At 40.1% G+C, this 26,009-nt stretch overlaps 2 protein-coding genes across 2 annotated transcripts; one reads left to right on the forward strand and one right to left on the reverse strand.

Moving 5' to 3' along the window:
* Positions 1-340: 340 nt before the first annotated feature.
* LOC117439627 (protein LEG1 homolog) lies at positions 341-4,045 on the reverse strand. The gene is given in 9 exon segments (XM_034075617.1): positions 341-492; positions 578-674; positions 776-917; positions 1,304-1,422; positions 1,569-1,673; positions 1,883-1,956; positions 2,045-2,131; positions 2,353-2,686; positions 4,025-4,045. Coding segments are annotated over 9 exon segments (1,131 nt in total).
* Positions 4,046-16,438: 12,393 nt separating this feature from the next.
* On the forward strand, positions 16,439-25,381 carry stx7l (syntaxin 7-like). The gene is made up of 10 exons (XM_034076220.2): positions 16,439-16,547; positions 18,327-18,418; positions 18,555-18,624; positions 19,865-19,955; positions 20,959-21,096; positions 22,199-22,245; positions 22,324-22,414; positions 22,519-22,591; positions 23,221-23,303; positions 23,972-25,381. Exons 2-10 carry the CDS (start codon positions 18,334-18,336, stop codon positions 24,065-24,067), a joined length of 774 nt encoding a protein of 257 aa, XP_033932111.1. The 5' UTR covers positions 16,439-16,547; positions 18,327-18,333; the 3' UTR covers positions 24,068-25,381.
* Positions 25,382-26,009: the final 628 nt, after the last annotated feature.

Below are 26,009 nucleotides of genomic sequence, written 5' to 3' on the forward strand. Positions count from 1 at the left end.
TACAGAATAGAGCTTTTGATGGTATCTGTCCAAATGATATATGTAAATAAGCCACATGAGAAATAAATGTTGGGATGTTACATAAAGAAAACGTTTTTTTTTTTTCTCATGTGGTCCTAATCCTCTTAATTGGATTAACACTGATTTTTAAATTGTAACAAATGAATTCATGTAATACAACTGTACACTAGTTTATTTATTATACCAATGCATCATGAGGCTTTATTGTGGAACACATATTCACAAGAACAAAAATATAACAAATCAAAACAGATTCTTTAACTTTCAGATGGAAAAAGTGATTATGACTTATTCATTCGAGTTGATTTCTCTCTGTATCTCAGCAGCTCGTAGCCATTCCTGTGAATATTGAAAGGAAAGTGGTTGTAGCGAATGTGGGATCCAGTAAGAGCTGCCCGAGCATCTCTCTGCCTTTTTCTCTTGTGGTCACTGAACACATGGCAGCTCTCCACATAGTCACCATTCTCCCACCTGGAAGATTACATGATCATGGTCATTCTTAGGAACTCACGCATGCAATAAAGAAGGCTACATTATAATGTAATGTGTGTCCTACCCAGTAGAGTGTTGGCTGTGGACATCCAGGAGAAGGTAGAAAGTGAATGGTTTTCATCCGTACTCAGATCGGCTATGTTAGGCGCTCGGTCATCCTCCTAGTGGCATACATTTGACAAAAAACAGGAATTGGGTAAATGAAGAGGAATTTAAACTGTATATATATATGTAAGGGTTGGCTGCAGTTGTAGTGACATACCTTTAAAATACGACTTGGAAGAGGGGTTATGAACATTGCAGAGTTTGCCAAGTTGGATTGGAAATGTGCTGCAGAAACGTATTCGGCTAAGTTTAGCCAGTTCTTAGCAAACGCCAACTCTACAGCGGAGAAGTGGCTCTGTCTGGAGTAGAGGAGACAACAGACAGCTTATTGGCTTTGTTGCCACAAGTTAAGAAAAATTCTCTCTAATAACTTTCTGACATACTGTTGCTAGATCAAGCTTAGCTTTGTTTCGTGTAAAGTTTAAGAACAGAGAGGAACAGCTGGACTGTTTTGAAAGTCACTCATTGTCCGCCATTTTATGTGAAATGTGATTGATTGAATTCTGTGTTTTTATCTTTCATGGATTAAGCAAGACTAAAGCGTAAGAGTAATGATTGAGCTTTAGAGCTGCTGGTAATTTTTTGTCGCTTTAAACAGAGCCCAGCTATCTGCATCCCCACTGCAGCCAGTCTTTAAGAAAGTCTTGAGAAAAGTGTGTGATATCCAAAAATGTCAAACTATTACCTGGCATTGCATGCAGCAGAGGCATAAGATTAAGCCATTTGTGCTTCCCAGTAGAGGCCGAGGAGGGAGTCTTTCTTCTCATTTTCAGGGAGAGGGGAGTCAGTTGCAGCCTTGAGACCCTTTAAACACACACAGACAACATTAGGGAGATATTCCAATGGGTTGCTGAAGACAGGCTATTATTAATCTAAATGAAACAGTGTTCACTGTGCGTCGCTTCATGAAGATGTTTATGTGGATTTGTTTGTGTTTGTAACTCACGTACCTGGAAAAAGGCATCCCATTTACCCATGGCGTCAGGGTAGCGACTCAAACAATCAGCATATGTGGTGCAATAGTCCAGTACACCTTCAGGTACCTGCATCTGGACCTAATAGTATCAAAAATAAGTTATCATTACAATCATATTCATCATGATCAAAATATCCCAACTATTAGCAGTTACTACTATTCAGGAAATCCATGAATGCATGCTTTTATTGTCTTCTTTTAGCCATGCTAGCCCTCTTAGGATTGCTTTGATGATACAGACTGAAATATCTCAACAACTATCACTGGCATGTTTTAGGGTGAATTTACCTGAAGTCCGTCTCCCATGAAGCCCTGCTGTGCGGCAGACAGGAAGGGCAGTACAGAGACAAAGTAGTTTACACCTGGATGAAAAAGAAGTGGCTTGGTTTATGTTTTCTATGTGTATGTACTGTATGTACAGTATAGTAGGTCTGTGTTTGTCAAACGTACAGCTCCACCAGCTCTCAGTAGAAATGCACATAGTATCTCCTGTTTGCAGGCCGCAGGTTGAAACACCGGTTGGGTCAGCAAGACGCCCTGCAGATACAAATTGTACATAAGGCCATCAGTTTGTGTGTCGATGGTGGCAGCTGGTGGCAATCTATTGTTATGTTTGCTCATTATAGGACTTTGTCTTAGGAATTACAGTAGGTTATTTATTCATTATATTGGTGAAAAGATTCGCTATACACTTTCACCTTGGAGAAGGAAACAAACTAGTAAGTATGTTCCTCCCCAAAACATATTTGTTTTCTTACCTGAGGTTAGCATCCATCCAAGTTGCAGTGGAAGTCCCCAGATTGGACTGTCTGTGGCATTTGTCCCCATGGATCCCATAAACGGGTCTGTGGCAGCTATCATCAGTCGGTAAAGACTCATACGGTGAAGGAAGTGCCATGGGTCGGGATTCAGGATGTCATTCTGTACCGGCAGGTCGGACAACTGGCCAGCCGTGTGGACCCAAAGGACGGGCATGCCATTCTCTAGAATTACGGCAGAGCTGCTAAGAGACACAGCACATGCCAGGAGGAGGCCGAGGATAGCGGGACGCAGCATGACTAAGGATCTGGGAGAGGGTACACTGGACTGACACTTCAGTCACATAAACACAGGTCTTTTATACTATATAAAAGCCTGTATGGAGAAATCACGTGACATGGTTCAATGGACCCTCAAAGACAGACAGATAAGATAATGTGTGTACATACTGTTCAACACTATCCAAATACTCAGTTACCTAAATTCACTCCATTATATTAACACACACAAAATCAAAGGTAGTTCTATATTGTACTGTTATTGTACTATTGTTGTCAATTTGAAATAAGACAACAACAGAGAGCTAACAGTCAACTCAACAATCAGACTTGATCCAATCACCCACAATAATGAGAATGGCCCATGTAACATTATGAAACATCCCCTTGTTATGCAGCTCGATTAAGTCACTTGAACCCAGAGAACTTTTATGCAGATTGAAACAAGATAAAAACTAATGTCCTATCAGTCAAGAGGTAAATCCACATTGTGCAGATGTGAATGACCACAAACTGAACTCTCTGAACCAGAGCAACAATTGTATAGTTTAGCTTATCTGATCAGGTAGAAATACAAGGTTACAAATAAAAAAGGATAACTTTGATGTCCTCATTATGCAGGGATTTTAATTATGATATTACAGATATGCGTTTAAAAACAAGCAGCATTTTCATATTGCTTCAATTTGAGCTGGTGCTAATACCAAGAACCATTTTAGTGTTTTGTATTTTAATATAAAAAAATGCTGTAAAAAAAGAAAAACTGATATGTTGTAACTCAAATATTTTATGTAACACAAACAATTAGTATAATGCATAGCAGATATAAACGAAATACTCAAATAAAGTAGGGGAGACCAGGGACAGTTTTAACACTTTTTGGGTTTTCCCCAATAAGTAAAAAAACATTTACACTAGGATAGCCATTTTGCTATATTATACATTCTCAATGTATCAACTGAAACAATGTATTTAAGTGTTTTTATGAAATAAGTACAGGTTGGAAAATGTATTTAAATACAGTCACTCAACTGTTACAACCATCCCAGTGTACAGGGACGGTTGTAACACATGCCAGGGAAGGTTGTAGCATGTTAATAACGGTTACCTTTTTCCCCACTACATGACAAAAAAGAGGGAAAGCTGTGAAATTCTAAGGCAGCAAGATTGTAATGGGGTTTTACACATCCTCCAACAAACAATGAACATAACTTAAAACCGAACACCAGATGGAATTAATCTGATTCACAGTTGTGGCAGGTGTAAAAGTCACTTCCATCTGTGCAGTCATTGTGTGCCCAGGCTTTACAGGACCAAGAGTGCTGCCTGATTGCTAGCTTGACCATTTAGCCAGTTATATTTTTAGCTTACAAAATAGTGATTCTAATAATACCAGTTTGGATTCCACATCCATTTGGAATCTCAAGACAGTATCCAAAAAATACATCATATAATTGTTGTTAATGTTTTACCTCAGAAACACACTTTTGCTGATATCTTTCGCGAGAGATTTAAATGTGGCTCCTTTTTTTCACAGCGATCTTTTGATCTAACTGAGCATTTGCAGAGTGAGTTTCATCACTCTAGTACGATGGCCCTGAAGTGCAAGACACCACAGCATTTCACAAAACGCTACAGCATTTCAGAAAACGCTACAGCATTTCAGAAAACACTACAGTATTTCACAAAACGCCGCAGCATTTCACAAAACACAACAGCATTTCAGAAAACACTACAGCATTTCACAAAACGCCGCAGCATTTCACAAAACACAACAGCATTTCAGAAAACACTACAGCATTTCACAAAACGCCGCAGCATTTCACAAAACACAACAGCATTTCACAAAACATAACAGCATTTCACAAAACGCAACAGCATTTCAGAAAACGCAACAGCATTTCAGAAAACACCACAGCATTTCACATTGGACGGAAAGGGTATTCCTTAGGGAGAACCAGGGCCGGCCCTGACCAATTTGCCGCCCTAGGCAAGATTTTAGCTGGCGCCCCCCCCCCCCCCCCCCCAAAATGCAGACACTCACTATGATTCGCACGTGCATGGTTGTGGCATGACCACAAAAACAAAGATATTGACACAAGATGTGTGCAACTGTATTTAGTTTCCTATCCATTTGAACATGATTTAAGTGGGGGGGGGGGGGCTCCTCTAGGGGGGTCCGGGGGCATGCACCCCCGGGAAGACTTTTTTTTATATTGAAGTTAAAAGCATCAATCTGGTGCACTTTGAGAGCAACATTAGGAGATCTATGGATACATCGCTCAACACCCATATGAAACAGAACTGTAAGCAGATTTTCTTTTTCTTTATGGATATTTTACAAATCACTCCCCTTTCAAACTGTATTCTTGTTTATTAATAACAACTTTTTTGTACTGTCAGTATTTTATACCTGTTTTTCACCTGTTCTCTTATTTTTTTATAACTATAATGATCATATAAAGGTGTGCCTTTACCTCACTGAGCTGAGGTTATCAGAGCCTCTCAGTCTTTCAGGAGAGAGCTCTCTAAAGCTCTCCCCCTCGCGGCCGCTTACACAGTAAATTCCAATGTTAATAAAAGCACATAGAAGCTGTGTACGTTTTTTGGGAGTTTGATTTATTTTAAATGAATACAAATACAAAATTAAAACCTATAATTGCACACTGAAACCATTATTTCAAAAAAAGAACAATTTCACATAAACCTTTGGTTTTTACTGGGACTGGGGCAGTTCAACTTGATTTGGGGGGGGGGTGTGCCATAGTTTATGGGTGCTGTACGCAATATAGGCGTAGTTCTGTTAGTATAAGATAATAAGATGTACTTTGTTGATCCAAAATCGGGAAATTGTGTTGTTATGAAAAACAATAAAAAAAAAATATTTTTTATTTCTAACTTCTTCTTTTTTTCAATTTTCGGCGCCCCCTATGGGTTGATGCGCCCTTAGAATTCTCCTATACTGCCTATGCCGAGGGCTGGCCCTGGGGAGAACACTTCTTGTTTGTGATTGGACAGAGCCAGCCTTAGAAGCACTGCTGTGATTGGTTGTTTTTGCTGCCAGTCAAGAAATGACGCTTCGTGATTGGCCTAACACATCAGCCGTTAGCTGTTAGCACACACTCAGAGCTCAAAGCTCCTCATATCTGTTCAGAAACTGAAACATATACAAAACACAGACTGTCTATGTCATTTCGAATACAGTCGCTGCTTTATTTATGTCTGTATGACGTTGTTGTGAGTGTGGACGGAGCAGCTACAGGTAGTTTAGCCTGATAGATCCGATTCCGATAGGATTTACATGGAGATACGGCCCGCCCCCTCTCCAGCGTCTTGTTTGAATGACAGGAGTAAACACATAATTAATGCTTTATTAATTCATGGTTTTTACGGAGCTTATCTCCATGTAAATAGTAATACTATGGTAGACCACCCAATATTCGCATCGCTCTAATTGCTCGAGTTTCACCGCGGCTGTCAGCTGTGTTTGCTCCTGTCATTCAAACAAGAGGCCCTGGAGAGGGGGCGGGGCTTATCTCCATGTAAATTCTATGGGAGATACCAACTACAACAAAATGAACATATTTGACCGTGATTTAATTGTAATACAGGTTTCAAAGTGATGCCGAAGTAACTACATACTGATAACGGTTAGTAAAAACCATGAATTAACGCTTTGACAAGTCTGCAGAGACGGCAGGCGAAAAGCTTTTAAAATGCGTGTTTTCTGAATGGAATCGGACCCATCAGGCTAAACTAACCTGTTGCTACTCCGTCCACACTCACAACAACGACAGCGACTGTATTCACCATGACATAGACAGTCTGTCGTTTGTACATGTTTAACTTTTGTCCAGTTTCTGAACAGATATGAGGAGCTGTGAGCTCTGAGTGTGTGCTAACGGCTGATGTGTTGGGACATATTTCGCTGTCGGGTGTTGGCCAATCACGAAGCGTCATTTCTTGACTGGCAGCAAAAACAACCAATCACAGCAGTGCTTCTCTGGCTGGCTCTGTCCAATCACAAACAAGAAGTCTTCTGCCTAAAGGAATACCCTGGCCCTTTCTCATTTCTCTAACTCCCCTCCTCAGCTCCTATCCTCGAGACTTAGTCCCGCCCACAGGAGATGCGAGCCGAGGAGCCGAGGAGGGGAACCGAGGAGAGAGGAGGGGAAGCAGCAGGCGGTTAGAGAAATGAGAACTCCTCTCCTCTCCTCTGAGCGGTCATTTTAAAGAGACGTCCATTAATGATGACAGGAGGCACAGCAGCCCTCTGTCTGATGGACAGATGCAGGGCCGGACTGGGACAATAAGTCAGGCCGGGAATTATATACCCAGCCAGGCCACTACCAGTTTTTTGTGCCATTTTGCTGGATTTATTTGTCAACTTTTACAGCTTTGCTGCCCATAGTGATAGCCCTCTAAATCTACTACCCAAAAATAAATATATGGACATGGCTTACTATTTAAAAAAATTTGCAAATCTATTTAGGAACCTATGTGAACATATTTTAAGTGGGGGTGGACCTCAAATCCTATAGGGGTGTCCGGGGGCATGCTCCCCCGGTAAGATTTTTTTTTAAATGTTGGACTTAAATGCATCAATCAGGTGCATTTTGAGGGGGAAATAAAGAGACTACACGCATATGAAACATAACTGTATACATTTAAAAAAATCATAAAAACATGGCCATAACCAATATGAAAAAACATTGAAACTTGTTTATTTATTTGTTTTTGGTTCATTTATAGTTGTGAGTGTGTCTGTGCTCCTGAACCAGCCTCACCTGTCTCCCCCCTCTCCCTCCTGCTCCTCTTTTGCGGCTTTCACACCAGCGCTTTTCAGTTTCTAGCTCCGAGCGGGAGCTTTTCTGGTTCAGCTCCGGTTTCCCTTTTCAGCTCCCGCTCTGTGCACACCGCCCACTGGCGCCCCAGAGCTGCCCTTGCTGCGTCATGACGTCACCGTTTACATCGCTGATTTGCCCCCCAACGGCAGCCATTACGGCAGCTCACATCAACAACAACAACAACAACTGCGTCGGGTCGATGATCGTGTTGCTTTTAATCACACGAAGCCAGAATAAATTGAATAACCACTTCTCCAACCTTATACTTTTCTCCAGAGTGCCGTGGTTCATTGTTTATTAATGTGTTTCTGCAGCATTTACCGACCGCTGCAGTGCTGCTCTTCCACAGGAGTTTATTCTCCCGTTAGCTCCCGGTTAGCTCACACTGCAGCGGCCGCTCTAAAGTATTCACTGTCCGACTCACACAAGCAGCTGATGCATATCCCCAGTTCCCCTTAGCCTAAGTGAATGTGTGTCAGTCTGAATTGACGCTGTTTGGTATCACAACGCTGTTATGAAAGTTTCTCTGGTATAAAACGGGTGATGTTAGCATAGCAACCGAAGCTAAACTGACTACTTGCATCCGATAGCTGCAATAATACAAAACAACACGTCTGCCTCTCTCCACAATGATCGATAACAGTGAACGGATGGTCAAAGTAAGGCACAAATAAACAGAATCACACGAAGCCTGGTTAGTGTTGCCTGACTTTATAAAGTGTGTTTATAAGCACTACTGCTTGTAGGCAGGCATAACAGTCGACCCATGGGAGGTGGGTTTAGTTTCCTGCACGCCTCGACGTAAGAGAGACGTAAGCGACGTCACCTCTTAGCTCCAAAGCTCTTGCCTCTGGACCGACAATTTTTTGGAGCTGGAAATGAAGCGGATTCCGGAGCTAAGAGCCGGCGCAGCTCCGGTGTGAACTGGAAAACCCGGCGCTTTTCAGGCTCTAGCTCCGAGCCGGAGCTGAAAAGGCGCTGGTGTGAAAGGGGCATTTGAGGCAGCAGCAAAGACTAGTTTTAGCTCTCAACAGTTTATCTTACCTTTTTTCACCTAGTTAATGTTTTTTATTTTATTCATGCATATTTTACTAATCACTCCCCCCTCAAATGGAAATATGTGTTTATGGTGACCAAACCATTTGAGACCCACTGAGATAACTTGGACTAAGTTAACTATCTAAACACTCAGAGTCCTTTACCTCACCTGAGCTGTAGTTATCAGTCTCTCAGTCTGACAGCAGAGGACTCTCCTCCACATTGTTGTTGAAAAAGCTCCTTATATCCGTTTGTGCAGCTAGCTAGCACCAGATACTAACAACAACAATACACGTAACCGGTGCGCGCGCTTTATCTCACTCGCTCGCGCCTCACATACACTAACACACAAGCTCCCGAGCTTGAATGACACACAGAGACCAATCGAGGGCATTAGTATGATCTGTATGAAAGTGGCCATGTCGGCAGGCCACATCATGTAGACAGCCAGTCACCCTCTGTGAGGCAGAGTCAGACCCACATTTGCGCAGCGTTGCGTTCACAATACATACATAAAAAAAAAATCCTCAGGCCAGCAGGCCACTTAGCAGGCCAGGCCATCGGGAAACCTCCCAGTCCTCCCGATGGCCAGTCCGGGCCTGCCTGGAGAGATGTGTTCATGACGACTTATATATTTACTTTTAATTCATTCACAGTGCCGTATAATGAGACAATAACAGGCTACAGATGCGGACACACACACACACACACACACACACACACACACACACACACACACACACACACACACACACACACACACACACACACACACACACACACACACACACACACACACACACACACACACACACACACACACACACACACACACACACACACACACACACACACACACACACACACACACACACACATATATATATATACAATTTCAGAATCCAACATAGCACTCTCATAATAACGTAACACTATCAGAGACTGGATATATCCCCCCCCTCTCGCTACAATGAGGAAAATAAATTATGTGCCAAAAGTTTTATTTACAAGTATTAAAAGTAAGCAGAAGACACCAAACCAACTGAGACCTGTATGTCCGCTGCATCTACACACACACTGTACCACACACACGCACCTACACCTAACAGCCTAACAGCCGTTGTGTATTTTATTATGTGAAGCACTAAATGGTTTTAGAAAAATATGGACTCTTTGTTTGTAGATATCTACTAAACTACAGCAAATAAAGAGAGTAGGCCTGTTATACTGAGTGATATACTATATTATACACACTGCTCTGCTTTCTGCATGGACCTCACAGCTGTTCTCTCTGGAAACATCGCGTCGCCATGAGAGCAGTTACTAAAATAATATCCAGGGGATGCATGCAGAGCTGTCATTGGCTGAGATAAGTCTGGCCGTGCGTCACGACTCTTTGAAACATCTCTGTTGCCGGAAATGCATCCACGAAGGCAACACACTCTCACTCCCTAAGCGTCCAATAGCGACGTCTGGTCAGTGTCCGTGGCGTCCAATTGTGACGCTCCTAGGCTCCTTCAGCGTCATAAAGGGACGCAAATAGCTTTCAACTGATTGCAATGTATTCCCATCTGCGTCGGGATTTGACGCTCATGGAAGCACGGCATTCGTTTATGCCGGCTGCCCTTAAAGGCAATGTGAGCGTCCATTCCCATTGGATAACGGAGAATTGTACACCCGGAAGTAAGTATTCCTCTTACTGTCGATTGATTTTACAGTGATATCTGCACTACTCATCGACTAAAAAACACCAGATTATCCTTGTTAATTACACAACATTGATTGGTTTAAATTGTGTGCAATGCCTTTGTATTTTTCCCCTTCGATTCGGAGAAACAAATATTTTTTCTGAGTAAAGGATGGCAGAAGACACTACACTACCCAGAATCCCCAGCTATCGTTTGGACTACACCAGGTGCTCTGTTTGACAAACCCCATTTTTTTCACCATTCATTCCGATGGCTGGCGTCTATGTCACATGATCTTCAAATTTCTCCCTGCAGAAAAAGAAAACATGGCCGAAATTCGTTTTATTCTCGGTAGAAAATGCCTATTTTAAAGTTAGTTTGGCCATTAAAATGCGTTTGGATGTCATTTGATGCGAGAAATATGAGTTGTTATTTCAGATTATGTGTGCAGTGGATGTACATGATCTTTAGTTTGCTAGTTATTACGAAGATTACTTCAGGAAATCGCGACGTTTTCATTGTTACCAAGGTGGTTGCTAGGGACGCTGCTATCGATATTATTTCTGTTATCTTTATTGCTACCCCCTTCCCCGTCAATGTATAGTGTTGGTCCACAGCCTAAACATATTAGTTTAACAAAATCCGCATCTAAAGATAGCCTACGTTATTTCCCCCCTGTGCAATTCCAGTCTCACATCTCACAGCACATCGTCATTAACAAATACCGGAAACAGACCGAAAACATTTAAAAAAATAAATAATAATACTTTATTCCGAGTGTGCTTGCTTTTCTCTTTGAAAGTCATCACATAACGGCATTGTAATACACGGTTCGGCTGCATTACATATTACATATCTGCCGTAGTTCTGTATTTATAGAGCCCTGATGAGAAGACAAACACGAGGAACTGAAAACGTGACGTGGATCATAAATATATCAGCCATTAAACAACATCTTACATTTCTTTTCACACAATACGTCTCCTTGCAGTATCAACACTAATTCGGCTCACTTTTATATTTGATCCGATTGGTAGATAGGCTGTATTTACACCATAAAGGTGCACAGCTGATATAAAGGGACACCTGGTGGTTAAAGCATGTTATTGAATTTAATTATTTTTATTATTAGATATTAATACGATCCCTATAAAGTCAATCAATCAATCAATCAATGTTTATTTATATAGCCCAATATCACAAATGTTACATTTGTCTCAGTGGTCTTCACAGTGTGTACAGAATATCAGTATGACAATACGACACCCTCTGTCCTTAGACCCTCACATCGTACAAGGAAAAACTTCAGAAGAAAACCCAGTTTAAAGGGAAAAATGGGAGAAACCTCAGGGAGAGCAACAGAGGAGGGATCCCTCTCCCAGGACGGACAGACGTGCAATAGATGCCGTGTGTAAATTGAAAAGATAATACATTTGCAACATAGGTAGTCCAAATGTTTGGAAATGCATGTGTGTATAATAGGAAGATGAATCCACGAGGATATCCATCCAGGACCTATGATCCAGGACCACAGCCACGACTCAAGATCCAGCGCTCGCGATCCAGGACACAGGACCGCAGGATCATCCATGACTCCGGATCCCAGCGTATATAGACACCAAAAAGAAAGACATTTGGGGAAGCTGGGTTAATCGGAACATGAGTGTACACGGGTATAGACAGAGAGAAGGAAGAAGTAAGATGTCCCCCGACAAACTAAGCCTATATCAGCAAAACTAGGGGCTGAATCTAATCAGCCCTAACTATAAGCTTTATCAAAAAGGAAGGTCTTAAGCGCACTCTTAAAAACGGATAGGGTGTCTGCCGCCCGAACACAAACTGGAAGCTGATTCCACAAATGTGGAGCTTGATAAGAAAAGGCTCTGGCTCCCATTGTACTTTTAAAGATTCTAGGAACAACCAACAACCCTGCATTCTTGGAACGCAATGCCCTAGTAGGACAGTAGGGTATAATGAGTTCTTTAAGGTAAGATGGCGCCTGCCCATTAAGGGCTTTGTAGGCGAGAAGAAGAATTTTAAATTCTATCCTGTGTTCTATAGGGAGCCAGTGTAAGGCAGCCAGAACAGGAGTAATGTGGTCCCTTTTCCTAACTCTGGTTAGTACACGAGCCGCAGCATTTTGAATCAGCTGAAGCGACTTGATTGACTTCTTGGTACTCCCTGATAATAAAGAGTTACAATAATCCAGCCTAGAAGTAACAAATGCATGGACTAGTTTCTCTGCATCGTTTTGAGGCAAGATATGCCTGATTTTTGCAATGTTACGTAGATGGAAGTAGGCGGTCCTTGAAATTGATTTTATGTGGGCGTTAAAGGATAAATCCTGATCAAATATAACACCAAGATTCCTTACAGTCTCACTGGAGGCCAAATTAATGCCATCCATAGTTAGTATGTCTTTAGATAATTTGTTTCGTAGATTCTTCGGGCCAAGTACAATAACTTTAGTTTTGGTCGTGTTTAACATCAAAAAGTTTAAGGTCATCCACGTTTTTAAGTCCTTAAGGCAGTCTTGAATTTTATTTAGATGATTAATTTCATCAGGCTTGATTGATAAATATAGTTGAGTATCATCCGCATAACAATGAAAGTTTACAGAATGATTCCTTATAATATTGCCTAACGGAAGCATATATAATGTGAACAAAATAGGTCCGAGCACTGAGCCCTGTGGCACTCCATGGCTAACTTTGGTTTGCGTGGAAGATTCATCGTTAACACGTACAAACTGAGAGCGTTCAGATAGATACGACCTAAACCAGCCTAAAGTAGTTCCCTGTATGCCAACTAAGTGCTCTAGTCTTTGCAATAGGATATCATGGTCGATAGTATCAAATGCAGCACTAAGATCGAGCAAAACAAGAATAGAGACAAGTCCCTTGTCTGAGGCTATTAGAATATCATTTGTGACTTTAACCAGAGCTGTCTCTGTGCTATGATGTGTTCTAAAGCCAGACTGAAAATCTTCAAATAAATCATTGTTTTTTAAGTAATCACACAACTGTTTTGCGACCGCTTTCTCAAGAATTTTTGAGAGGAACGGAAGATTAGAAATAGGTCTATAGTTGGCTAAAACCTCTGGATCGAGGTTGTGCTTTTTAAGAAGCGGTTTTATCACTGCTACTTTGAATGATTGTGGAACATAGCCTGATAATAAAGACATATTCATAATATTTAATAAAGAAGTGCTAATTAATGGAAAAACTTCCTTCAACAGCTTAGTTGGAATTGGGTCTAACATACACGTTGATGGTTTAGAAGAGAGAATCATTGAATGTAATTGTTCAAGGTTAATGGCTGAAAAGCATTCTAGTTTACTATCTAGTGTAATATTAGAACTTACGATTCCGGGAGCTGTTGATAACACTATACTGGTCGAAGGCAAGAGGTCATTAATTTTGTTTCTAAGAGTAACAATTTTATCGTTAAAAAAGCACATAAAATCATTACTACTGAGTGCTAAGGGAATAGAAGGCTCAATCGAGCTGTGGCTCTCTGTCAGCCTGGCTACGGTGCTGAAAAGAAATCTTGCATTATTCTTATTCTCATCTATTAATGAAGAGTAGTAGGCTGCTCTCGCTTTACGCAGTGCTTTCTTATATTCATTGAGAGTAATATGCCAAATTAAACGAGATTCTTCAAGTTTAGTGGAACGCCATATCCTTTCAAGTTGTCTAGACTTTTGCTTTATTTTGCGGGTTTCGGCATTATGCCATGGAGCTAATCTATGTTGTTTTATTTTCTTCTTTTTCAAAGGAGCAACATAATCTAATTTTATTCGCAGCGCATCTATAGCACTATCAACAACATGATCAATTTGGGGTGGTGTACATTTTGTATAAGTTTCCTCCCCTACATGCAGACATGCTATCGAGTTAAGTATTGGTTGAATCTCTTCCTTAAATGTGGCTATAGCACTAACAGATAGGTTTCTGCTGCAAGAGCTTTTGACTAATGCTTTGTAGTCTAGTAACAGTACTTCAAAAGTTACTAAGAAATGGTCGGATAAAGCAGGATTATGCGGTTCGACTAATAGTTGCTCAATTTCAATACCATAAGTCAGAACAAGGTCGAGAGTGTGATTATAACAGTGGGTTGGTTTATTTACACTCTGACAGAAAAGTATATTCATTACTCGTTATTCTCTACTAATAGTTAATTAAAGACTGTATGTAATGACTATTTTGCACATCCCTTTCAAGATTTCATGATTTTCTAAGGTTTATTGACATATCATATAGGCCTACACAACTGTGGTGTAGTTCTGCACTGAATGAAAAACTTGGGTTGCAGGTTCCTCAATAGTGCATTACAAGACATCTATCAATATTTGTGCATACCTCCAGCAATGTTAACTATGTTGAAGCACTTATTGTTAACTGATATTATACATAATGTATTATACTCTTATAAGATGTATGTAGATATTTCATCTCCGTCCTTGTCAGGTATTGAACAATCAATAAATAAAGAACACAGAATTGTTGAATATAAAACACAGAATTTGTGTGATTATACTAAATGATTTTCAAATAAACACAACTGCATATTTAACTGTTACACATGCTGATGTAACGCAAATGTTCCAACTTGGGATCAATAAAGTATATCTTATCTTAAGCTGATCGATGGCTACTGCCATATTTGCAAAATGTGCCTCTGAACCTTGACAAGTGCATGTTTCAGCCTTATCAATTAATGTAATGTAATGTTATCACAGGGGTCACACACATAAGACCAGCTGTTAAATAAAGCTCTTCTGACCTTAGCTGGCATGTGGGTATATATATTAATACTGCCCATAATGGGCACAAGCAATTTTCACCCATTTATTAATTATATGTTTTAAATGTGAGTGTTTCCTGTCCCCTAAACCTCCAGGGATGTACACAGTTTAATACTGGCAACTTCTTATTATGGGAAATACGAAAACGTCTTTTAAAACTACAACTCCCAGTAGAGACGTGCCATAGAGAACATGTTGCGAAACAGAATAGCCAGCATGTGTAGTTCTGGGGACTGGGTGGGGGAGGGGGGACACGGTGGACCCGTTCAAATCCAGTTTTGGACAGTCTGCCGTGGTTCCATCCCATTTCAAGTGCTGTTCGAGAATCAGCTTAACCCTCGGAGCACACTCTCCAATCACAGAGCTTGAGGACTATCACGGGGTTTGTCAAACAGAGCACATGGTGTAGTCCAAACGATAGCTGGGGATTCTGGGTAGTGTAGTGTCTTCTGCCATCCTTTACTCCTGGGAATGGACGCTCACATTACCTTTAAGGGCAGCCGACATAAACGAATGCCGTGCTTCCATGAGCGTCAAATCCCGACGCAGATGGGAATACATTGCAATCAGTTGAAAGCTATTTGCGTCCCTTTATGACGCTGAAGGAGCCTAGGAGCGTCACAATTGGACGCCATGGACACTGACCAAACGTCTCGCTATTGGACGCTTAGGGAGTGAGAGTGTGTTGACGAAGGAGCCGTGGAGGACCGTGGAGGACCCATCAGTGTATCCTCGGTTAGAGCTCCTCCAGAGAGCCTCCTCGATGCTCGATGCTCGGTCCTCGAAGTGCATTTAGAGAAATGAGATGTCCTTCCTTTCTGTCCAATGTGAAATGCTGTGGTGTTTTCTGAAATGCTGTTGTGTTTTCTGAAATGCTGTTGTGTTTTCTGAAATGCTGTGGCGTATTTGTGAAATGCTGTGGCGTTTTCTGAAATGCTGTGGCGTTTTCTGAAATACTGCGGCGTTTTCTGAAATGCTGTAGTGTTTTGTGAAATGCTGTGGTGTTTTCTGAAATGCTGTAGTGTTTTCTGAAATGCTGTAGTGTTTTCTGAAATGCTGTGGTGTCTTGCACTTCAGGGCCACCGTACTCTAGCTTGTTTGTGATTGGAGATATTGAAGGCGTTACAACTGTCCCGTGTTACAAGGTTACAACTGGTCTCCCCTACATCGTTACCTTGGCAATATTAGAGCACTGTCCATTTAATATATTTTAGATCACATTTATTAATCTAAATTCATTTGTTGGCTGAGGGAGGCATCACGTTTAAGAAATACAACTGTTATTTCACTTTCACTGAGATGATTCCTACATGTAGGCTATTTGGTAGGAATATGCGGTTTCTATTATAATAATAGTACAAATATTGTCATATCTATGTTCACTTATTTTTCTTCTGATATTTGTATATAACCATCTCTTTAGTCCTTTAGTATGTTTTTATGGCGGTGATTTTTGCCTGCACTGCTGACAGACATCATGTGACGGGGAGGGGCAGAGAATCAGGAAACACATCGCTGCTGCAAGCCACAAGAAAGGTAAAGTCTCAACTTTAAGAGTATTTAGCTCTACATTTAGCAAGGATTGACAACACTGCCGGGTTAGATAGATAGATACTATGTTATGATCCCGTTTATTTTTTTAGGGGCAACGACGATAGTGTAAAGTACTTTTCTGACCGGAAACGAGAGAGAAAACATTTCAGATTGTGCTGCGACTTTGATTGTAACTTAATGCCTTCTGCACCCGCAGTCAACACTGTACATATAAAGACAACTTTAACCAGTGTACTAATAAGTGCCTTAGTAGTAAACATCTATAAATGATGCTCTTCTCTCCCTGTCATTGGAAAGCTCATGTGATTTCCGCATTTTTCTCGTCGGCAGCCACTGTAGTAAAGGGTAACATACACACAGAGACAGGGAGGGTGCAACACGTTGAATTAAACTGAACAGTTTGATACAATATATCATTATGCTTTAGTTAAAGCAGCAAACGTGTTTCCTTCCATAGCAATAACAGGGCTGGATAACCTATGATTTCTTGACAGATGTTGATTTACATGCTGGGTCATGGTTTGAGTTCTCTTGAGTAAGTAGTAGCCTACAGGAAGTCTGCTTGACTGCACTAAAGTAAATAATCCTGACCCAACCCTGTTAAATGCTAGGCTTATATTCAAACACAAGAGCAGATGTTTAACTAAAAGCATCCACTAGCAGCGGCGTCCGTCCGTCGACGCTCGCGACACCGAGGGCCTCATCATATAATTTGCGTGAGGCCAAAAGTTGGCCAGGGACGGCCCTGATTGTTGTCTCAGCCCTGTTTCAAAAGTGCTGTTTGTGTATCTTTAAATGCAAATGAACTGGCAAACTCAACGCACCCTGCAGAAGTGTTTGGTTAAAAACCACAATGGTGCTCTAAAGAGGAGATTCAGGTGATCAGGTGGGCGGGTGTTACCTAGGTTGGTTAATGGCTAATGGTTGCACAACCCAAAAGAACATTGTGTCATCACAGAGTGGCCAAAATATGACCAGCTCATTTTCAGACAGGTTTTAAAAAATAAATGGATCAGGACCAAAAGAGAGAAAATATTTTTTCCTGAAACTTTCCAAATCTCTTAACAAAGAGGGGACACATGTATGTAGACATAGCATGCAAAAGTACATTTTGCATAGGTGACCTTTTAAATGGAATGGGCAAGCCCCCTAGTCTCAGGTCAAGGTAATACAGCACAGCGTACAGCGAGATTAATATTATTCTAGACCAGTGCCTACTAATGCTTTCTTTTCCTTCTTTTCTTTCTTTTCTTTCTTTTCCTTCTTTTCTTTCTTTTGTTTGATACTGACAAGTCTCTTTCAGATTAGCTTCTCATACCCCTTCATTCATAAAAAAATATGTTCAAGTTTTGTATGAAAGAAAATTACAGTTTGTAAATGAGATATTAACCGTCATGTATGCGTCTAATGTTTGAATGTGACTCTTGGCTATTTAAGCTTTTTGCTGTTGCTGTGTTTTGTTTAAAAATTATGATACCATCCAAAGAGTTTTACACACGATCATTGGACTTCACCCCACAATGGACGATCTGGGCCAATCACACCTCATGTTAAATAAAAAACCACTTGCTGTGATTCGGCGAAAAACAAATGCATGCATCGTTTAAATACTTCATACTTGGTAATATGATTGACAGCTTGAAGGTATCAAGGAATGAAACACATTGTGATAAAATAACTGTTCTGGGCAAATTGGGTACAGAAAACAACGCACCCAGAAATATAATACTCTGTCATCATAATTTTTTGTGTTCTCCACAGCTCAATCATGGCCTACCGTGCAGGGAATCCAGAGGACCCCAGTGCTCTGGTTCAGAACATCAGCTCCAGCATCCAGAAGCTGACGCTGCTGAGTAAGACACACACTACACACACTATACACAGAAGTCTTATCGTCAGCTGACTCCAATATGTGAATGATGGTCGACATGTGGAGATACATCAGAACAGATACTGTAAACAGTGTGTGCCCTCTGTCTTCCTCACTAGCCTCGGAGCTGCAGAGGGCCGTTTCTACGCTGGGAACAGAGCAGGACAGCAGCAAGTTACAACAGACCCTGTGAGTTAGTGGTTTTTGGACAATAGGTCTATTATATTCAACATCTTAGTAAAAAATGCAGCTGGAGAAAAGATACACCTTAGTAGAATTTCTTTCTGAAAGTTGTCCAGTGATCAACCAAACAAAATGTAACGGTTGGTTGCGCATATTGGATTTGAAATGTAACACAGGCTAATGCTAATATTGTCAACTGTACACACACAGCTATGGATGTGTTTCTTCTTCAGACCAATAAACTGCTTATCCTCCAGAGACCCACCCATTCATTGTTGTCCTCTGTGAAGCACATTGGGTTTTGGTCCGTTACTTTGAGGTTATACATGCCACAGCATTAAGTCCAATTGTACTCCACAGAGGACATCCTGGGCTTTTCAAACATATGCCATATGTGGGGGTGTGGCTTTGAAAAAGATAATTTCATTGTATTTCAAAATGGCCTCCATCAACACAAGCACTATTTATAGAAAGAGAAATGGTAAGTTTGTAATTTTGTAATTACCAGTGTTGTGAGTTCAATATTTTAATTAATTATAGTAAGGGCACATCTTAGGAGTTAGTGTAGTGAGTTTTCAGAGCAGTGTAATACTTATTTGACCTAAAACTAAATGTTTTTATGAATGTCCTCTGAGGAGGACATGGGGATTTGCTAACTTTTTATTTCCCCCATTTTACACAACACAACATTTGGAGTCCACTATGGGCCAAAACTAACACGTAGGTTTCTGTAGGGGTCATGGCAGACGGATGCAGTGGGAAAACATGCATCAAGTGCCTCAAGTGTCAGATGTATCTCATTTCAAAAAAGGATGGAGTACTACAAATGAGGGCTCAATATTTGTTGCATTGAGTTGTTGTGCTCTAATGTTGTCAAAATGTTCTTGTATGTTAATGTTGTTTGTATACTATGCTTTGCATAACTAACACCCGATGTCCTCTACAAAGGACACACAATAAAATAAAAAAATATATTTTTAGTTTTTGTTAGTCATTATGTTTATACCACCCTAAAGACTTGTGTGATCAAAAATAAGAAGGACATTTGAAACCTTTTTCTTTCTGGGTCTCAGGAGGATTTGAAATGTAACACAGGCTAATGCTAATATTGTCAACTACTGTACACACACAGCTATGGATGTGTTTCTTCTTCAGACCAATACACTGCTTATACTTGGTAGGCTACTGAATGTTGGGTCGAATGTTATCTTCTTTATTTAACCAAATGATGTTCTTTGCTCACCAGGCAACAGAAACAGCAGCAAGGCAACCAGCTAGCGAAGGACACTGACAGACTCATCAAGGCATTCAGTGCACTTCCTGTTGGCCCCGATCAGGTGCTGAACTCTAAAGTTGCAGTCGAATTGTCAAAAAATCAGCTCCTATCGTCTATTCCTCGACCTCTGTGTGAAACGTCACGGGGTTAAGGAATAGTGGATAGGAGAATTCAAAAGGACTTAGGAAAAGAGACTGCGGTGCTTTGAGAATCCGACTGCACTTATACTATCTGACGTATTTATGATGCGCCAGCGGACGTCATAAATGTGCGTCTGCTGTGGGGAAACTACAGATCTCTATACAGCGGACTACATGGATGTATAATAAGAACGGCGGACTACTGTAAACGCATCTAGATACTTTGCACCGTGCTCTGATGGTGTTGTTTTATGCTTTATGAACGTGGACAACAGAGAAACATATTTTCTTCATGACCAAGGTTGGAATTTAAATAAAAAAGTAAAGTGAAACTTATGCTCGTCATCCTCACCCTCCACATTAATACAAATTATCCCAATACGTATGATTGTATGAAAAGATCTTAAAATAAATACAAACGTATTTATTAAACTTGTTAGTCCTCAACCTATCACTGTGTATATCACCATTAAACGTGTTTACAGCTCAGTAAACACTGTGAAATGTTGACTTTATTTGATAAATTCAGTGAAAACTAACATTCATATTTCTCCTTTTGATTATTATAGTGATGAACGTTCAAAACAAAGCACTTCGAATGTTGTGTCACGGTAAATGTTGCGGCCGCAAGGCATTGTGGGGCAGCATTTTCTACTTTCGTTATCCCAAAGGAAGGTCCAGTGTTTCCTAAGCTAAAGGAGGTTATAAGGGAAGTTTCAAACCTCCTTTCCTATCATCTCTAGAGAATTCAGCTCTTATCATGGCGGCCACTTGGGTACTTTCCATTAGGAAACACTTAACTGACAATTCGACCGCAACCTAAACCTCTCCCTTGATTTTGATTGTTTATTATTTACCTGCTTGTTCACACAGATTTCAACTCGGGGCGTTTCTGTTAACATTGTTGTTCTGTGTGTGTTTTAGCGGCAGAGAAAGCTACAGAAAGAGCGCCTAGTTAATGAGTTCTCCGCCGCCCTAAACAGCTTCCAGAAGACCCAGCGGCAGGCGGCCGACAAAGAGAGAGAGTTTGTGGCCAGAGTCCGAGCCAGCTCCAGGGTGTCGGTGAGTAACCTGTTTGATAAATCCATTTACCAAACCCTTTTTTTGAGCCATTATTATCTAAACAAACTGCAATCCTTTTCCATGTTTAAAGTTTTTAATGAACATTTTTAACAGTTTAACACGCATACAAAAATGATCCAAACACAAAAGTGCCGAGGTTTGACAAACAAATGGGTAGTTGGATAAACAATTTCATCCATTTAAAATAAAGATATAAAAAGAACAAAACAACAAGCAGCATTACATCTTAGTTTCTCAAAATGTAGTTATACTGAGGTAATATAACTTCGCATTAGCCATTTATATTGCATTAATATTATCATTTTGGTGATTTTACATATCAAGTGAGCAGGTTTTCGGCAATTACAATCAATGCATGGGACTAAAAACATCTTCCAGGTGAATTTCTCCATGCACTCAGCAACTTAACCAAAGTAAGAAAAAACATACATACATAAAAGTAATTATCTTTAATTCATAATTATTTGAACTTGAAGTTCACAGGAGAAGCTCTATCACTATGCAACTGTAGTCGACACCAGCTCCCGTAGGGACAGCCCTACACACTGCTTATCTCTTTACACAGAAGGTTATCTGTATAGCTGTTCATGGTAATAGGCAGGAACGGTTCGTTACTGCTTTAAATGGTTGGTAAGGAATCTAAAATAAACGTTTTATTGACTCTTTGTCCCCATGCAAACATATTTGGATGTGAAATATTGTTGAAACTCAATTAGGGAAGCACAGATTCAATCCCACATTGACCGCCACTGCAGTCAGCATGTCGTTGTGTCCCTGGGAAAGACACTTCACCCTAAATTGCTCCTGTGGGGATTGTCCACAGTATGTCTAATATATGCAATATGTAGTGTAAAGTGCTTTGAGCCCTTGGAAAAGCCTAAAATAAATACCGGTACCATGGATTATTATTATTTATACTTTTAGAGGTATTTTGATCAAGAATGCTGTACATTTTATTGCATCCAGTACACACCAAATCATTGCTTGACCCACAACCCCAGTGAAGAACATCCTCTGCAGTATGTTTGCAACAGCAAGCCCAAAAGTATGTCTATTCAACTCTTTTAATTTCCTTGAACAGGGAGGACAGCCGGATGATGGCTTCGGAAATATGCCCCCTTTCCTCATGTAGGTCCATTATTTATTATCAATAATATAGTTTCTGTTATCATTATTACTTTTTGAATGAGTGTATTGTCCCCACAGTGATTCCCAGGTGCAGGCCCAGGCTGAAGCCATCACTGAAGACGACCTGAGGCTGATCCAGGAGAGAGAGTCCTCCATCAGGCAGCTGGAGGTGTGAATATAAATCAAATGTCAATGGAAGCATGGACACTTATATGTTCAATCAGCTCTTTATTTCCCTTTCACATGTGTTGGTATCATCTCTTCTTCATTTAGTCGGACATCACAGATATCAATGACATCTTCAAGGACCTGGGGATGATGGTCCACGAGCAGGGAGACATGATCGGTAAGCTCTCACCTGACCTTAGATTTCTTCCTCTTCCTCGAATAATGGAACAACCTAAAACTGAAACACTTATTATAAGAGGAATGTGGGCTGGGACAGCATTCTTATAAATGCCACCTTTAGTCAATGTAACAACATATTTACCCAAACCATTTCCAGAGAAACACAGTTCGTACTAAGGCACGTCAGCACAGAGGCTTTCTTTTACATACTAGCATACCCTGTAATGGTTTAAAATGTATCTTCTTTTTTATACTTTTTAAACTTTCTTATATCTGAATCTAAATCAAAGGTTATACATTGAGTTAGTTATTTGTTTTACCTGATTTAAACCCTAGGACATCTTTTGTATTTATTTGTCACTAAATTATACATCTTTATGTGTTTTTTTGTTATTCGACTTTAAAGAGCATATAATGCCCTGTTGTATGATTAATGCTAAACAAACAAAACCGCCTGGCTTTGCTTTGCTTTGAATAATGAACAAACGAAATGAATCCCATGACCTTGTCCAAATGATCCTTGGTGTTGACCGGGACAATACAAGTTTTTAGATTTGGACCACGTGTTCTCTCCCTTCCTCCCACCTGTGACACACTTAAACGGTGTGTTTCCTGTGTGTTGTGCAGACAGTATAGAAGCCAATGTGGAGAGCGCTGATGTGCACGTCCAGAGCGCAACACAACAGCTGGCCCGCGCTGCAGAATACCAGGTACATCTCAGATAGGACAAAGAGCACAGTGATTTAAAAAAGAAGGGAGTAAGGAAAGGATCAAGGAGAGTAACAAGGAGGTTAAGAGGAGAGGCATTCAAATGGGAAAGGGGAAAACTAAGACACAAGAGGATGTGATTTATGATGTTGTTTTAAGTCATTATTAAACACTTATAACCACAATAAATGTTTTCAATTCAAGATCATGTCTAATACCTATGTACAATAGTGGAATAAGTACTTATCTTTCAATTTGTTGAAGTAGTACTTCCACAGTGTAAAAATTCAGTCTTTCAAAAGAATGAAAGTGTTAGCATCAAAATATATTTAGAATACCAAAAGTAGTCCTTTTTAGACTAACATATATTTGATCACTAGTTTATAATATTGATGTAATAATGTGTAAATGTGGAGCTATTTTTTATTACTAATAAATGTACAATGTAATATAATAATAACATATACTGTAGTTTATATTTCGTATAAATAACCCAAATCTGCAAAGTGACTAAAGCTATCAAACAAATGCACTGCAGTGAAAAGGATGAGATTGACCTCTAAGGTGACATAGTTAAAATAGTGGACATATTTAGAATGGACTAAGCTACATTCCACCACTGCTTATTTATTAAATAAATAAATACTGGTCCTTTTCTTTCCCCCCGCAGCGGAGCTCTCGGAAGAAGATATGCATCCTGATGATAGTGTTGGCTGTAGTTTCTGTTGTTATCGGACTCATCATCTGGGGTGCTGTCAAGAAATAAGGGCTTCTTCTTCCTCTCCTTCTTCTTCACCACCTTTCAGTTTGGTCATCAGCATGGAGAAAGAATGAACAGCACCATCCTTCCTCTCCTCCCCCTACTCCTCTTTTTCTCATCCCCCCTTAGGAGGGGAGTCATTGGGACTGTCTGTCTTTCTGGGACTTGATTATATTTTTAAGATGTGGCAGTCTGTATTTACAGGACTGCAAACTCCTTCACAGTGAAAACAAAACTAGCACAGGCAGCGTTATTATTCTCAACAGCTTTATGTACGCATTTGAGTCTGATTTATGCATGACTTACTGTAACTGGAAAGCTTTAAAGTTGTACTCATGTGATTGAGTGTTGCTGTGTCCAGTGGCGGACATGTTGCCGCCTTGTAAGTCAAATAAGATTCAATAGAGACAATGCTTCTGGGTGTGATGAAGCAGCACGTGTCTGTTTTGCTGCAGCTGTTTTCTTTTATCAGGTCAGATATGAAAAACGCTTGTGCTAAACGTTACTCAGCAACCAAACTATGAATCAAGTGCACTATGCAAACTTCATAGTAAACAAAAGCTAGCCTGGGTCCATAGTACACTTTAGCCAAATCGCAATCAGGAAGTTGTAATGCAGTGCTCTGAGTGCAGTTCACTCTTTATCTATTCTATCCTCTATTTAAAGTAAAAGAAATACTAAAAAAAAAATGTGTTGAATCCAATTACAATTCCTGTAGTTCTATTTTAATGATCAATCAATTCATACTGTACATACCCAAACTAAATGTTGTGATTAAAACCTTATATTACACTCCACTGTCAACTAGTCATTCCAAGTAAAGGGAGATGTTGTTGTTACTGTGAGTAGGGTGTTTCCTTTGAACGTCAAGAAAAATCGTATTAAATTACTTTTCACGTCCCAGACATCAATAATGTAAGTGCGAAATGTAATAGTTGTGGTTTATGGTTTGTTTTACCTACAGCAGTTGGGGATAATTGTTTTCTGAACATCAAACTGGTGTGTTCAATGATCTGGCTGATTATACCTCAATGTCAGAGGAGGGCCGAAGCTATGTCGACCAGAGGAGGGGTCTAATCAGTCACATTAAGTGAAAACCCCTGACAGGGCTTTACTCTGAAAAAAGTACATTTTCATTTTGACAATTCCCTACGGTAACAGTGTATGTTTCTTTATTGTGTTCATGAAGAAACATTTGTTGTAACCCAAACCAAAATAAGCGACAGCAAACACTAATAACACGTGTACATTTCCGATCATATGTATATTTTGTAATTAGCTGCCTACCATGTGTTGAATAAATTACCTGAATAATCTGAATTCTGTTTCATCAGCTCGTTTTTCTGATTACTACTGGACCTCCAATTACTGCATTTTTTTCTTCTGGTAAAACATATAGTAAAAGCTTCCATCTCTTAAAAGTATTTAGTGAAAATGGGTTTTCATACATAGATTTATGACAGCTTCTGGCAGACAACAACACTGAGTGAAAGATACAGACTATTACCTTGATAAAATGTGTTAAATCATTTGTAAGTAAACGACTCAAAAATATATATAAAATGGGTTCAATCATTTTTCTACATTGTAATTCAGAAGTTTTAAATATTATATCTTGCTAGGTGGTGCAAGACTACATTCATCTAAATAAAAAAATACAGTGCATTATTCGTTTTATATTTAACATTTTGGCTATTCCACAGTGTTTCTCTGTATAGCATACTTTTCATTCAGTAGTTAGTTTCGCATTCAAAGTTACATAATTGAGAGGGACTGGCAGGTTGCTTGATAACAGTGAGGGTGCAGGAGCTTTCACATAACCTTTTGCTTATTTATTCAGGTGACCCCTCAGCAACCGTTGACTACCTTACCTTTGATCCTGAAAATAGATCAATGGCTTTAAAACCGCTTCGTATCCATCAGTAGAGGACAGTTAAACCTTTACCTT

This window comes from Pseudochaenichthys georgianus, chromosome 24 (assembly GCF_902827115.2).
Source record: "Pseudochaenichthys georgianus chromosome 24, fPseGeo1.2, whole genome shotgun sequence".
Lineage (NCBI taxonomy): Eukaryota > Metazoa > Chordata > Actinopteri > Perciformes > Channichthyidae > Pseudochaenichthys > Pseudochaenichthys georgianus.